General features: G+C 37.3%; 1 protein-coding gene across 1 annotated transcript in view; it reads left to right on the top strand.

Annotated features, from left to right (window-relative positions):
• The window catches only part of TRPM6 (transient receptor potential cation channel subfamily M member 6), a 165,530-nt gene that overhangs the window by 72,893 nt on the left and 79,120 nt on the right, over positions 1-13,517 (top strand). Inside the window, exons 12-16 of the mRNA XM_019034278.4 lie at positions 2,705-2,839; positions 4,267-4,320; positions 6,961-7,101; positions 11,250-11,342; positions 12,948-13,225. Coding sequence (XP_018889823.3) covers positions 2,705-2,839; positions 4,267-4,320; positions 6,961-7,101; positions 11,250-11,342; positions 12,948-13,225 — 701 coding nt within the window. The remainder of the gene's footprint in view (positions 1-2,704; positions 2,840-4,266; positions 4,321-6,960; positions 7,102-11,249; positions 11,343-12,947; positions 13,226-13,517) is intronic.

Raw genomic sequence — 13,517 nt, 5'->3', positions numbered from 1 at the left:
CTCTTCCATAACACCCCCAACCTTTGTTCTCTTTTGTAATTCCTATTATTTGAATATTGGACCTTATGGACTGCTCCTCTAATATTCTTATCTCTTTCCTCCCATGTTCCCTATCTTTCCTTTGATAGCTTTGCTGGACTTTATTTTTTATTTTAATTTTAATAATTAATTAACTAATTTATTTATTTTTGAGATAGGGTCTCACTCTGTCACCTATACTGGAGTGCAGTTGCATGATCTCGGCTCACTTCAACCTCCACCTCCCACACCAAGCAATCCTCCCACCTCAGCCTCCTGAGTAGCTGGGACCACAAGTGTGTGCCACTACGCCAGGCTAATTTTTGTATTTTTAGTAGAGATGGGGGTTTGCCATTTTGGCTAGGCTGGTCGAACTCCTAGGCTCAAGCAATCCACCTGCCTCAGCCTCCCAAAGTGCTGGGATTATAGGCTGAGCCTCAACTTTAATTTTCAAGCCTTCTACGAAGCTTTTCTTTTCTGGTAGCATACTATGAATCTATTAATTTCTTCTTTTTTTAGTTTTTAATTTTTGTGTGCTCACAGTGGGTGTAAATATTTATGGGGTGTCTGGGATATTTTGATACAGGCATACAATGTGTAATAATCACATCAAAGTAAATGAGGTATCCATCCCCTCAAGCATTTATCCTTTGTGTTACAAACAATCCAATTATAATCCTTAATTATTTTAAAATGTACAATTAAATTATTATTGACTATAGTCATTCTGTTGTGCTATCAAATAGTAGATCTTATTCATTCTTTCTAACTATTTTTTGGTACCCATTAATTATCCCCCTAATCCCCCTCAGTACTCTTCCCAGCTTCTGGTAACCATCCTTCTGCTCTCCATCTCCATGGATTCAATTGTTTTCATTTTCAGCTCCTACGAATTATTGAGCACATGTAAATTTGTCTTTCTATGCCTGGCAGTCTATTAATTTGTGACACCAAACTTGCTCCCTGATTGCACCCTCCCCTATGTTTTTCATTAGCATCCAGAATCCAATATTTTCTTTTTCTTTGAGATGGAGTCTCACTCTGTGGCCCAGGCTGGAGTGCAGTGGTGCAATCTTGGCTTATTGCAATGTCCACCTCTCAGATTCAAGCAATTCTCCTGCCTCAGCTTCCCGAGTAGCTGGGATTACAGGTTCCTGCCACCACACCTGGCTAATTTTTGTATTTTTAGTAGAGATGGAGTTTCACCATGTTGGCCAGGCTGGTTTCGAACTCCTGACTTCAGGTGATATGCCTGCCTCAGCCTCCCAAAGTGCTGGGATTATGGGCGTGAGCCCCTGTGCCCGGCCCAGAATACAATATCTTCTTTTACCTTTTTGAGGATATGAATGAGAGCTCTTTTGAAGTTTTCTTCTTCTTGCATTGTCTGCTTCCTGCTAGTTGATGTTTTTTGATCTGTTTGTTTTGGTCTTTTTGTTTAAGTGTAGGGGATAAAAAACTCTTTGGAAATTCCGAGCCTGTAGTTGGAGGTTGCCTATAGGTTTGAGTTTCACAGTAGGGTGATCTGACTGCCATTAGTTCAGGGGCCCCCAGATACCAACATATTCATGTCTTTTCTCTTGTATTGGTGACATTACCAGAAAAGAATCCTCTAGTTCCCTGACTGGAAGGTGTAAGCCTTGTTGCTAGTGTTATGGGACTCAAAGGGGAAAGATGACTGGAAAGACCCCAACATTAGGGATTCAGCATGTATACATGTATTATGTTGCTGTTGGAATTCTGTAGTATAAATCTGTTTGTCTCTTGACATTTTCCACTTCCACTATTTGGCTTTCTGGTGACTGCTCAGTCAATTATGACTTGACCATCTGCTTTCCAGCTTCCAAAATGTTGCATTCTTGTCTCCACTCTTGTCCTCCTTGTCCTTGTAGATTTATTTCGTAACAAAAATCCCTTTACTGTAGTTTTAATGAAGTTTTGAGTGGGAGAAAAATTAGATGAGCATGTTCAACTTGCCATTTTTACCTAGAAGCCAGGTAGAGTTTAAATGGACACATGACAAGTAACAAAAACAAAAGAAGAAGAAGAAACCTTGAATGTCTATCAGAATTGCATTAAGCCTGTACATTCATTCATTTGGGAAGCTTTGAGATCTTTACAATAATCAATTTTCCCATACAAGTACATGGGATGTTCTTTGATTTATTCAAGATGTCTTCACTTAAGTCCTGCACATTTCTTAGTAAGACTATTTATTCATTCATTCATTCATTCAAGACAGGGTCTTGCCCTGTTGCCCAGGCTGGAGTGTAGTGATGCGTTCATGGCTTACTGCAGCCTTGACCCCTTGGGCTTAATTGGTCCTCCCACCTCAGCCTCCCAATTAGCTGGGACCACAGGTGCATGCCACTATGCCTGGCTAATTTTTGTATTTTTGGTAGAGACAGGGTTTTGCTGTGTTGCCAAGGCTTGTTTGGAACACCTAAACTCAAGCAATCCACCTGCCTCAGCCTCCAAGGGTGCTAGGATTACAGGTGTGCGCCACTGAGCCTGGCCTAGTAAGACTGTATTTAAATTTTTTTCTTTTTTTTTTTTCTGTACCCACTGATGGCAGGATTTTATTTTAAAATTATTGTGTTTGTGTAATTTTGAGTTCAAAAACATGTAATTCTTTAGTTATTTCTACTTTCTTAATTGTCTTTACATTTCTTATTTGTGCTTTCTGAAGCCTGATGCCCTGGAACAAGCAATGTCAGATGCTTTAGTGATGGATCGGGTGGATTTTGTGAAGCTCTTAATAGAATATGGAGTGAACCTCCATCGCTTTCTTACCATCCCTCGACTGGAAGAGCTCTACAATACAGTGAGTATGGAACATTTCATCAATCATTTCCCTCCAGATTCGAGAAGAGCAAAGATCATCAAGCAGACCATGCAGAGGCAGAACTCCTTATCTGAGGAAATTAGAAGTAATTGGACTTCCCTATTATCTGAAGCTGGATCTAGTTCCAGGCTTCTTTCCTCAACATTTATAAGTAACTAGAATTTCTGTACATCTTCAAAATGCATACATGTTAAAACTCATTGTGCAACCCTTCCTCACATGAAGGCACCAAAATGTCTACAAATGCAATCATTTATCATGACCTACATGGCTAACATGGTTCAAATTACCCTTAGGCTCCCACTTTAAGGTCCATAAATACTCCTGAGGAAAATCCACTGCTGTGAGCTCAGTTCTCTCTTGCTGTAGCTCCCTTCAGCACTCTTCTCCAGCGTTCTTTCCTTCTAATAAAACGTTCCTTATTCAAAACCTATACTGTTGTCAGTAAATTCTTCTTACTACCTGCAAGTCAGTCACTTTCCATTGCCAGGGGTCTGACACCTTGCCTGGTAATTATTTATTGATCAGCTTAAGACTTATTTATCTCCTTGAATATTCTTGTACAAATATAGTTTATAGATAGACTCTTCAACCAAAGGAGAAACATTCTTACCAATTCTATTTTATCCTAGTAAAAACATAAAGACTAAATTGTAAATAAGAACAAATTACCTTTTATTGAGTTATTGGAAGTATCTCAACCTAAGGCCACTATTAAAATACTGTTCCTGTACCTTTCCCATGTAAACCCTTTGTTGAAACTAGCCTGACTTACACACTGTGAAAACACCAGTTGCTCAAGCCATGGACACTTCTTGAAATAGCCTTCCTTGTCCTTTAAATCTTATTCTTTCTTCAATGATTTATTCAAGTCTTGTCTTGTTGATTACTACAGTTAGTTCACAGTGATTTGTTCCTAGAGTACCAATTATTTGTAACTCTTTTTGAGCCCACACATATTGTTGGTTATTTTTTAGTGTAAGTAGCCACTCTTTTCTATTATTATAAACACTCCAGGAAAATAGTGCTTATATTTGTCATTGAATCCCTGATTGAATATAGTAAGTTTTCAATAAATATTTGTTGCTGGAATGTGCTCGTGTGACAGGATTTGTAATTGTATGATAAAGTATAGTAATAAATTACCTAAGATTCATTTCTATCTCTTATCACGTAAAGTCTTTACTATCTACGTATTTGCATCTTGCTTTGAAAAATATTTCATATAAATACATCTTCTCTTGGAAAACACCTTCTTTAGAATTAATTGGCTTAAGCGTTGTTACTAAAAATGTTGAACACAATTTTCAGTATTCTGAGTTACTTATGCATTCTGAAGTAAAGGTTTTACCCCCCAGCACATGGTAATTAAAGAGAATAATTCTTCCTTTTGTTCTTTATTTCAGAAACAAGGACCTACTAATACACTCTTGCATCATCTCGTCCAAGATGTGAAACAGGTAACCTAATTAAGAAGGCGTGAACGTGTCTTTGTGTATTGCCTTAGCTTTGTGTTGGAGGAGTCACTGAATTTTGCTTTGTAAAATGCAGATTTGGATTGTTTTGTTAATTACCTATCTTCTTTACCTTAATTTGAACAAGTTCATCAACAAACCACATTCGTACACTTTTTTCCTTAATTTATGTTTTAAAAGACTTGATCCATCAGTTAGGTGATATTTGCTAATAAAAAGCCATGAATCAGAGACATGCAATGCTTCCAATCAGAACTTCAGCTTACCCCGATACCGTGGTGGTGCCTATGATGATGATACCAGCTGGAAATAAAGAACTTTGTGGTTGTGTTATCCTTATTGGAGGACTAATATGTGATTTCCATTGTTTTTGATATCAGTGATAGTTCCGGCACTCTCTTGCTGCTTTTGTGAGTCTGCATTGTTCTAGGCCGTCAGGTGGTTCCTCTCCCTGTTCTATACTCTTGGTCATGTTTTGCTCATGGTGTTCTCACTGAACTGTGAGTTAGGTCAAACTTAAAGTATTTGATTTCCCATTAGTTACCAAAGCCTTCCAACTTTAACAAACTTTTATACTTCAGTTTCTTCTCTTTCCATTACCAGTGACTTTTATCCACATCCCCTGAAAATTGGGAGTATATTTTATTTATTTGTCACTATGGTTAAAATCCAAGGCACATTTTTAAAATTCTCTTGTTTTTCCAAAGTCTGATATCTTGTCAGAAGGAATGTGAGCTTTCAGGTTATGTTGACGTGGAGAGAGAGCCAGAGTGAAAGGAAGGCATATCCTTGTTTTTTTTTTTTTTTTTTTGAGATGGAGTTTTGCTCTTGCCCAGGCTGGAGTGCAATGATGCGATCTTGGCTCACTGCAACCTCCGCCTCTTGGTTCAAGCGATTCTCCTGCCTCAGCCTCCTGAATAGCTGGGACTACAGATGCCTGCCACCACACCCGGCTACTTTTCTGTATTTTTGGTAGAGATGGGGTTTCACCATGTTGGCCAGGCTGGTCTCGAACTCCTGACCTCAGGTGATCCACCCGCCTTGGTCTCCCAAAGTGCTGGGATTACAGGCATGGGCCATCGTGCTCCACCTATTCCTTGGCAAATAAGCAGTAAGCAAAAGTGTCCGTGCTCATGTAAATTTAGTTTGTATTGATTTATGCAATATAAAAATGATTTTATTTTTTTTAAACTGTGCCATAGTAAACTGAAAAAAAGTGATGAACTAGGTTAAATATGTTCTAACTAGCAGCAGTAAGAGCATTACTTTTGGCATTCCTTGAAAAAAGTAAATTATGCATGTGAAAAAGAAAAATTAAATTATTTACATTCATTCATATATAACCTTATTTCTTGTTCCAAGCTTTGTGAATATTAGTCACAATCTTCATTTCAGAGACCTTGTTCAACACTCTGTGTGCCTTTAAAAATTTACTATAAATGGACAGTTCAAAAGTGAACAGTTATGAAGAAGCAGTAAGGTGCAATTTAAGAAGTCAAAATAATTTTCGTTTAGACTAAGACCCACATACTTGGAAATCTACCACTCAGCCCTCCTGCCAACCAATCATAACACTTGTCTTGGCACAGCCTCATGGTTTTGTTTGTTTGTTTGTTTGTTTGTTTTGCTTTATTGCAATATTCTCTTTATTGTGGTGGTCTCGAACTGAACCCGCAATATCTCTAAGGTATGCCTGTATGGAGTTTCAGATAGTTACTCAGCTTGGCCAAGTGCATATGCTAAACTCTGGGTAGACAAAGACAGACCCTTTCACACAGTCTGTAAAGGAAGACAGACATGCAAGCTGACAACTTCAATACCCTTGTAATATATCCTGTGCGATTTTGGACCATAGGGAAAGTGGATTATAGACACAAAGACCCCCAAATATGCCCTGAAATATAGAAAACACTATACTGTCTATACTGGATTAAGTTCAATTTAAGGAAGAACGTGGCTGCATAAGCCTCATGTTTTGGTATCGAATTTGACTCTGTCATTCTATATTCCTTGTTTTCATTTGTTCTACTTCCTCCCATATTCTTGTTTTACATATGATGTAGTCAACGCAGTGCAAAGTGTTATATCCGTTTCAACAAAGAGAGAAGCTGAAAAGCTAACCCAATGTTAATTTTGGATCACACACATTCAGTGTAGACTTTAAGATTTTACTTCTGTTGGAGTAGCTATATTATTTCTAGTTAAAAAACTCTCTATATACATATTTATTTGTTTGTTTTTCTACTTGTTTAATATTTTTCTCTTCCAATTAGGAACTCAATATTGAATAAAAAATATTTAAATGTATTTTACTCAAACGTGTGTGTATATATGTTTGTGTGCATGATAAGGAGAGTGAGAGCAAGAGTAAGAGAGAGAGCATGCATAGATGGAAGCACACATTTAATGTCTATGAAATGAGAAAACATGTTAAGGCTAAGATATTTTTCCTTCTGAACTAGCAGATTGTATCAATGGCTGGTCACTTAAATTAATCAGTTTGTAAAGATATTTAAAAGGTATGTCTACCTCTTTGCAATTAATTTGATTATGTTCTAATGGCATGGCAAGAGAAATGGAAGAAGATAACTAAAAGTTAAAAGTCGTTGCATGTTTTTGTTGCAGCATACCCTTCTTTCAGGCTACCGAATAACCTTGATTGACATTGGATTAGTAGTAGAATACCTCATTGGTAGAGCATATCGCAGCAACTACACTAGAAAACATTTCAGAGCCCTCTACAACAACCTCTACAGAAAATACAAGGTAGAGTAATTGAAAAGTGCCCAAGTAAAATTGAGAATGATTAGGAATTGTTGTTTTGGAAAAATGGCCTTGGAAGTTCAGACAAAAATAGCTCCTAAAATGGTCATTTTATTTATGGACATTTGTTATCTGCTGTATGTGAAGTATACTGTACTAAGTGTTGCAATGTTGGCTTGGGATGCGTAAGGATCAGAAGTTTAGAAACTCTTAAACAGATTTTTGAGTAACTAGCCATAATACAAAACAGTATATAATACATGCTATAGTGACATAGAAGTAATGTGATGAGGCAGGTTAGAGGGAGAGATGACTAGTTCTTTTTTTTTCTTTTCTTTTTTTCTTCCGAAAATACTGATATCAAAAGCTTAATCAGATTAGATATGTAAACTCATCCTAGTCCATAGTCTGGAGATAACAAACTTGGTATAAGCATGTAGTGATTATATTGAAAGATGCGTGTAGAATATCCTTAAAAACATAAGTGATACATATTTTATTTTCCATGATAGTTTTGAGAATCTAGGAATGTAAATTAGAGCTGTTGGTTAGTAGTTAGCAGAGGAAACATTGCCTATTTCTTGAAATTGCCATTATGGATTAGCAACCTGAGGAGACTCATTCTTATTAGAAGATGAGGGGAGGATTAGAAAATGTAGTTTTGGGTATTTTTGTTGAGAGAAGAGAAGGAGCAGTAAAGGGCACAGCCTTTGGATATTCAGGTATGTTTCTGCTGTGACAAGGAGACTTTTGTTGCTGGAGAATCAGTGTCATATAGTTTGAAGGGAGGAGACTGGAAAGGCAGTTTGGGGTAAGATTCCATAAACAGCCTAGAATATCAAGCTACTTGGGATCCTTTATAAAGAATCAAGTGACGTGAAAGCCCAGCTTGGCTTTCAGAAATGAAAAAGCAAAACAGGAAAGCCAAATCTGACACAGAAAAATGTTCTTTATTAAGATTTCAAAGGCATAAGGATACACTTAAGGAGGTATCAGCTACTTCATTTAAACAGAACAGACATTGCTGTGAGGTTCCCAGTGACAAGTAGGAGGACTGACTGTGGTGCTGGTGCAGCCCAGTGTGGAGCTTGCTAGGGAAGTTCCTTTAGTGCCCTTTCTTTAAATGGCCTGCCAGTACGAAGTCACCCATTTCTTGGATTGTCTTCCAGTGGAGTGCAGAGTTTATTGTGTGTCATATTAAACTAGATTATAGTAGTTACAAGCACATGATTTTGGAGTCAAGAGACATCTGGCTAGGACTGCCTCCAATTTTGCTCTTTAGTAGCTGTGTAATCTTGAACGATAAGCTTAACTTCTCTGTGCATGTTTTCTCATCTATAAATGGGAATAGTAATGCCCCTTTTATAAATTTGTCAGAAGGATTAAATAATATATGAAAAATCCATGTTCCTGGTACACAGAGGGTGCAGAGTCATCGTTAGTAATAATGGTCATTATGATAATTACTATAATGACACTATTAATTCTGTATTACAATAGTAGTAATAATTTGGGTGTTGCCTTTAAAAAGTCTTCACCTCATCATTTCTATGTTCAATTTTTATCAACAAAACAGAAACTTAAATAAAGCAGTTCAAAGCCTATAGTTTGGGCTGGGCATGGTGGCTCATGCCTGTAATCCCAAGACTTTGGGAGGCCAAGGCAGGAGGATTGCTTGAGCCCAGGAATTCGAGACTAGCCTGGGCAACATGGTGAGATCCAGTCTCTAAATAAATAAATAAATAAATAAAATAAATTTTTAAAAAGCCTATGGTTTTTTTTCTCAGTTGTATTTTTTAATGGAAAATTTTAAACATACAAAAATAGAGAATAGTATAATGAATCCACATGTACCTATCACTCAGTTTCAATAATAGCAACAATGGCCAACCTCCTGCCCCCAGATTATTTAAGATCAAATCTTACACATCATATCATTTCATTCATAAATTCTTGTGAATATCTCTAAATGAAATGTATTTAGGAAAATGTAATTGTGATGCCATTATCATACATAAAAAATGAATCATTCCTTAATATAATCAATGAATAATTCCTTAATATAATGAAATATCCAATCAACATTCACAATGCTTTCTGATTCAGCTGTGAGGGTTTCAATTTAAGCAGTTCCAGCTTTTCTGAACTGGTCTAACTACTGCTTGCTTGCATTTGACTCTTTGTGTTTTCTGTATTAAGATTTCCAACCTCAAAGTAGGCAGGCACTTTTTTTTTTTTTTTTTTCCAGTCGTCTTTTCGATACTTAAGAAAAACCAGCTAGGGCTCTCCTCACCTCCTCCTCATCCCCAAGTCATTATACCACCCTAATGCCTGCCTGGGGCTCCTGGGCATCCCTGCCACAGTCACCCAGGTATAGTTTGCTTTAAGGACACCAATGATCTTAAACTTCAACTTTCAAATTTTCGTCCAGGTGAAAATGTGAAAAATTCACATTCACAGATAGCACATATTTGTCACATTCTGAGACATATTACTTAAGCAACATCTCAGTTCTATGGCCTCCTCATTTGGTTCTGGAGTAGCATTGTCTGAAGATTGTTTCTATTTTCTTTATAAGTTTCCTCAGTAATGAGGGAGTAATTTCTGGGATTAGCGGCCAGAGCCACTCTTTACTGAACCTGTGAGCTCTTAGTGTGGGCAGATTATCTAGCGGTAAATGTTCTCCCTCAACAAGTGAAGACATTCCTTTTTAAGAAATTGCATTAGGGAGCATAGGTTTGCGGATGATCTTCCAAATCAATAGCAAGGTGAAAATGAATCTGTATTTCTTCCTAGGAGAATGACTTAAGTATCAAAAACTAAGAGAGGCCTTAGGAAAAATGGAAACATTCATGCCAAAAGCATCCTGCTTATGGTTTTGCCTCTAAAGTTAACCACAAATTAGGATTGGAGATTTTATCCAATTATGTTAGAAAAATTACTTGATTCAGTCTTTGCTCAGTTGAAGGAGTTGTGCTCAGTTGCAATGATCATCTAACCTTTGTTATAGCTAATGTAAAATTAAACTAATTTTAATTAGTCTTTAATTGTTTAAGATGACATTTCAAACAAAATTTTTATTATTTTTCTATTAAAAAGTTCTCCCTCTTTAAACTTTATTTTCCATAAATATTTATAATCATTCATTTGCTATGTGCATATTTTGGGATTTTTTGTGCTTCGGACTTTTCTTTTTTTAGAAACTGATGTTTATTTTACATTAAGCTTATTTCCATGTTGCTTACGAGCCCGTGCAAGGGCAGCTTAAGACCATTCAGTGGTTGCTTCTACCCATTCAGTGGCCTGAGACTGGAAGCTGCAGACCAGTCTTCCATGGCAGGCTGAGTGCTCCAGTCTTCAGTAGGGAACTGCTGAATAGTCACAGAGGGCACCTGCATGCCTTCAGACCAGTTTGTAACCTCAGGCTGAGTAGCAGTGAACTCAGGAGCTGAAGCAGTCCATTCACCCTGAAATTCCTCCTTGGTCACCGCGTTTGCAGCAGCAGCCTGCTCTTCTTTTTCAATCTCTTCAGGATCTCTGTAGAAATAGAGATCAAGCAAGCTTATGGTTTTTATCATATTTTATGTTAGTCCCTTTAAGAATGCTTCTTTTTGTTTTTGTATCTTGTTGATGAAAACTTCCTGCTAATGGCAGAGTTGTGTTGTTATTGGGCCTGGCCACTGGAGTTCCAGTGGAGATATTATATAATACCTGAGAAATTCCATAACTTTCTGACTTAACCTTAACCTTGGAACTGCTTGTGAATGGGAATTTTTTCTTATCAGAACTGTAAATCTTTATTGCCTATTTTGAACTTGTTCCAGGGAGAGAACATCCATTCATTCTAATGGAATTTCCACTTAGTGAAGGTATGCAGATATATAACAGGGAAGAAAAGAGTGTGTTCTCTAAGATGTTAGGAAATAACAAAATGCACAATGAGATCATTAGAGGCTCTTGTTGGGTGCTAATCATGGATGAGAAACAGAGGCATGGATATTTGGTAGGACACAACATTATATTTGGTTTTCATTATTGTCTAGAAATAAAATATTGTTACCACTATAATCTCCCCTCCTTTTGTTTTATTTTAAAAATAAAATAATAACATGTGCCAGAGAGTGACCAGCTTTGTTCAAAACCTTTCCCAGCACCAGAGACACTCCTCAGGAAATAGAAATGAGTCTGCAGAAAGTACGCTGCACTCCCAGTTCATTAGAACTGCACAGCCATACAAATTCAAGGTACCATTTACTTGTTTTTCGACTTGAAAGGAAAATGTTTTTTGCAGCTCGAGACTGTTTCTTCATTTACATCAAAGAAAGGGAGGTGCAAATAGAGGGACCATTTATAAGTGCCATAAACAGATGGTGCAAGTCAAAAGCATAACACACCTGTCCGGTAACAACAGTGAGCAAAGGCACAGTGATTCTCTGGACTTGCACTTTAGCCTCTCTTCCTTGCTGCTATCCCTGCTGTGTCTAGACAGTGACTCAGTCAGGTGATCTATGGGATGGTACTTAAAAAATGTGATCATTAACCCAACAACATACTCTTATGTCCTGTTCCCTAAGGCCAGTTGGATGTGAAGTCTGTTTCCTTCTTCTCCTTCGCTTCTCTGTCGCATTGACTTTTTGCATTTTTTTAAAATTTTTTCCTTTTTGAGGCTTTCTTGAATTTATTATGAATCTAATATTACAGTATGACAATGATGATGAGTGTGTGTGTGTGTGTACAACATTGTTATTCCTCCTAGTCTCATACTCCTCCAGTCCCACTTTACTCTGAGAATAAATGCTTTCGCTCAAGAATTTCCATGCAAATGGTTATTATGTTAGCTGAAAGAGGTTTGCTTTCCATAGCTCCTGGTATGAAAGAGGTATTTTATAAAATTACTCTTGGTCATCATCAATGAACATGAATTCCTTTTATTTATAGAAATAGAGGAAATGGATTATAATTTTTTGCTAAGACCTCTCAAATTAAAAGGAGTAATTATTGAATCTTTAGTATTTGCCAGGCATTATACTGAGTGCTTGGTTGAAGTTGGAAGGTGGGTGGGGAGGGGAGGAATTGTGTCCGAGAAATGGTCTCATCTTCCTCAAAGTCATAACTGTAGTGCAGTATGATGAGCCCAGAGATAAAGACACACAAAGTGATGATACAGGATTATGTGAGGAGGTAGAATGGCATGATGAATGGGGATTTATCAGGTGGAGAATGGTATTTCATGATCACCTGTTACCTTTGCTGATAAATATAATCAGAATAAAGGAAAAGAAACTTCAAATCAATCTATTTGGATACATGTTGGCTACACTAGGGATGTTTTCCCAAAGGGAAGATAATGAATCTATTTGCTAAGTGAGGTTAGAGCTTTTTAAAAATACGTCACTCCCATGTATCCAATATGCTATTTCAACCCATTTCCTTGAGAAAGTAAAAGTTGTCATGTAGTCTCTATTTCAGCACTCATCGTACTGCTCTGTGGTTATTACTTTGAGGAAGATGGAACCATTTCTCAGGCATTGTTATATCTCCCCCTACCCACCCATCTTTCAAATTCAATTAAGCACTCTGGGTATATCCTAAAGAGGCACTGCTTTAAGTTATGCTAAATGACCTTAAGATATATCAGTTCAGGGACTCTGGATCTGTTAAATGCAACAAGAAGTAGATTACCTTTTATGGTCTAAATTTTGCTTGCTGGCTTGTAAAATCTTATTATTATTTCCATCTCTTTTTTAGTAGCGATTAAAAAAATGTCTAGGACACCTGCTGTGTTGAATTACGTAAAACATCATATATCTGAGTATTTGAAAACTCATTCCTATTTTATTTTCCAACAGGAAAAGTCTATAGTCCTTCATAAATCAAGGAAGAAGTCAAAAGAACAAAATGTATCAGATGACCCTGAGTCTACTGGCTTTCTTTACCCTTACAATGACCTGCTGGTTTGGGCTGTGCTGATGAAAAGGCAGAAGATGGCCATGTTCTTCTGGCAGCATGGAGAGGAGGCCACGGTTAAAGCCGTGATTGCGTGTATCCTCTACCGGGCAATGGCCCATGAAGCTAAGGAGAGTCACATGGTGGATGATGCCTCAGAAGAGTTGAAGAATTACTCAAAGTAAGTGTTCTCTCTTCACTTCATACTAAAACATCAACACTTCTTAGAATGGTTAGACACTTTTATCTCTCTCATCTTTAAACTTGTAGGACAAATGGACTTACCGCCATGCATTTTATGGACTCTCCTGTTAAAAGGGTCTTCAGGTATTCTAAGGAGCTTTGTGAAGTAAAGAAAAGAGAGGTGACCTTCAAGTCAGGGGACTTGGGTTCTAGTCCAGCTATTGACTAATTAGACAAGTCAGTTGACCAGATTTCGGGGCTTTAGTTTCCTAACTATGAAATGTTCAATT

This window comes from Gorilla gorilla, chromosome 13, assembly GCF_029281585.2.
Source record: "Gorilla gorilla gorilla isolate KB3781 chromosome 13, NHGRI_mGorGor1-v2.1_pri, whole genome shotgun sequence".
In the NCBI taxonomy this organism is placed as follows: domain Eukaryota; kingdom Metazoa; phylum Chordata; class Mammalia; order Primates; family Hominidae; genus Gorilla; species Gorilla gorilla.
This window is presented reverse-complemented; position numbering and strand designations above follow the sequence as displayed.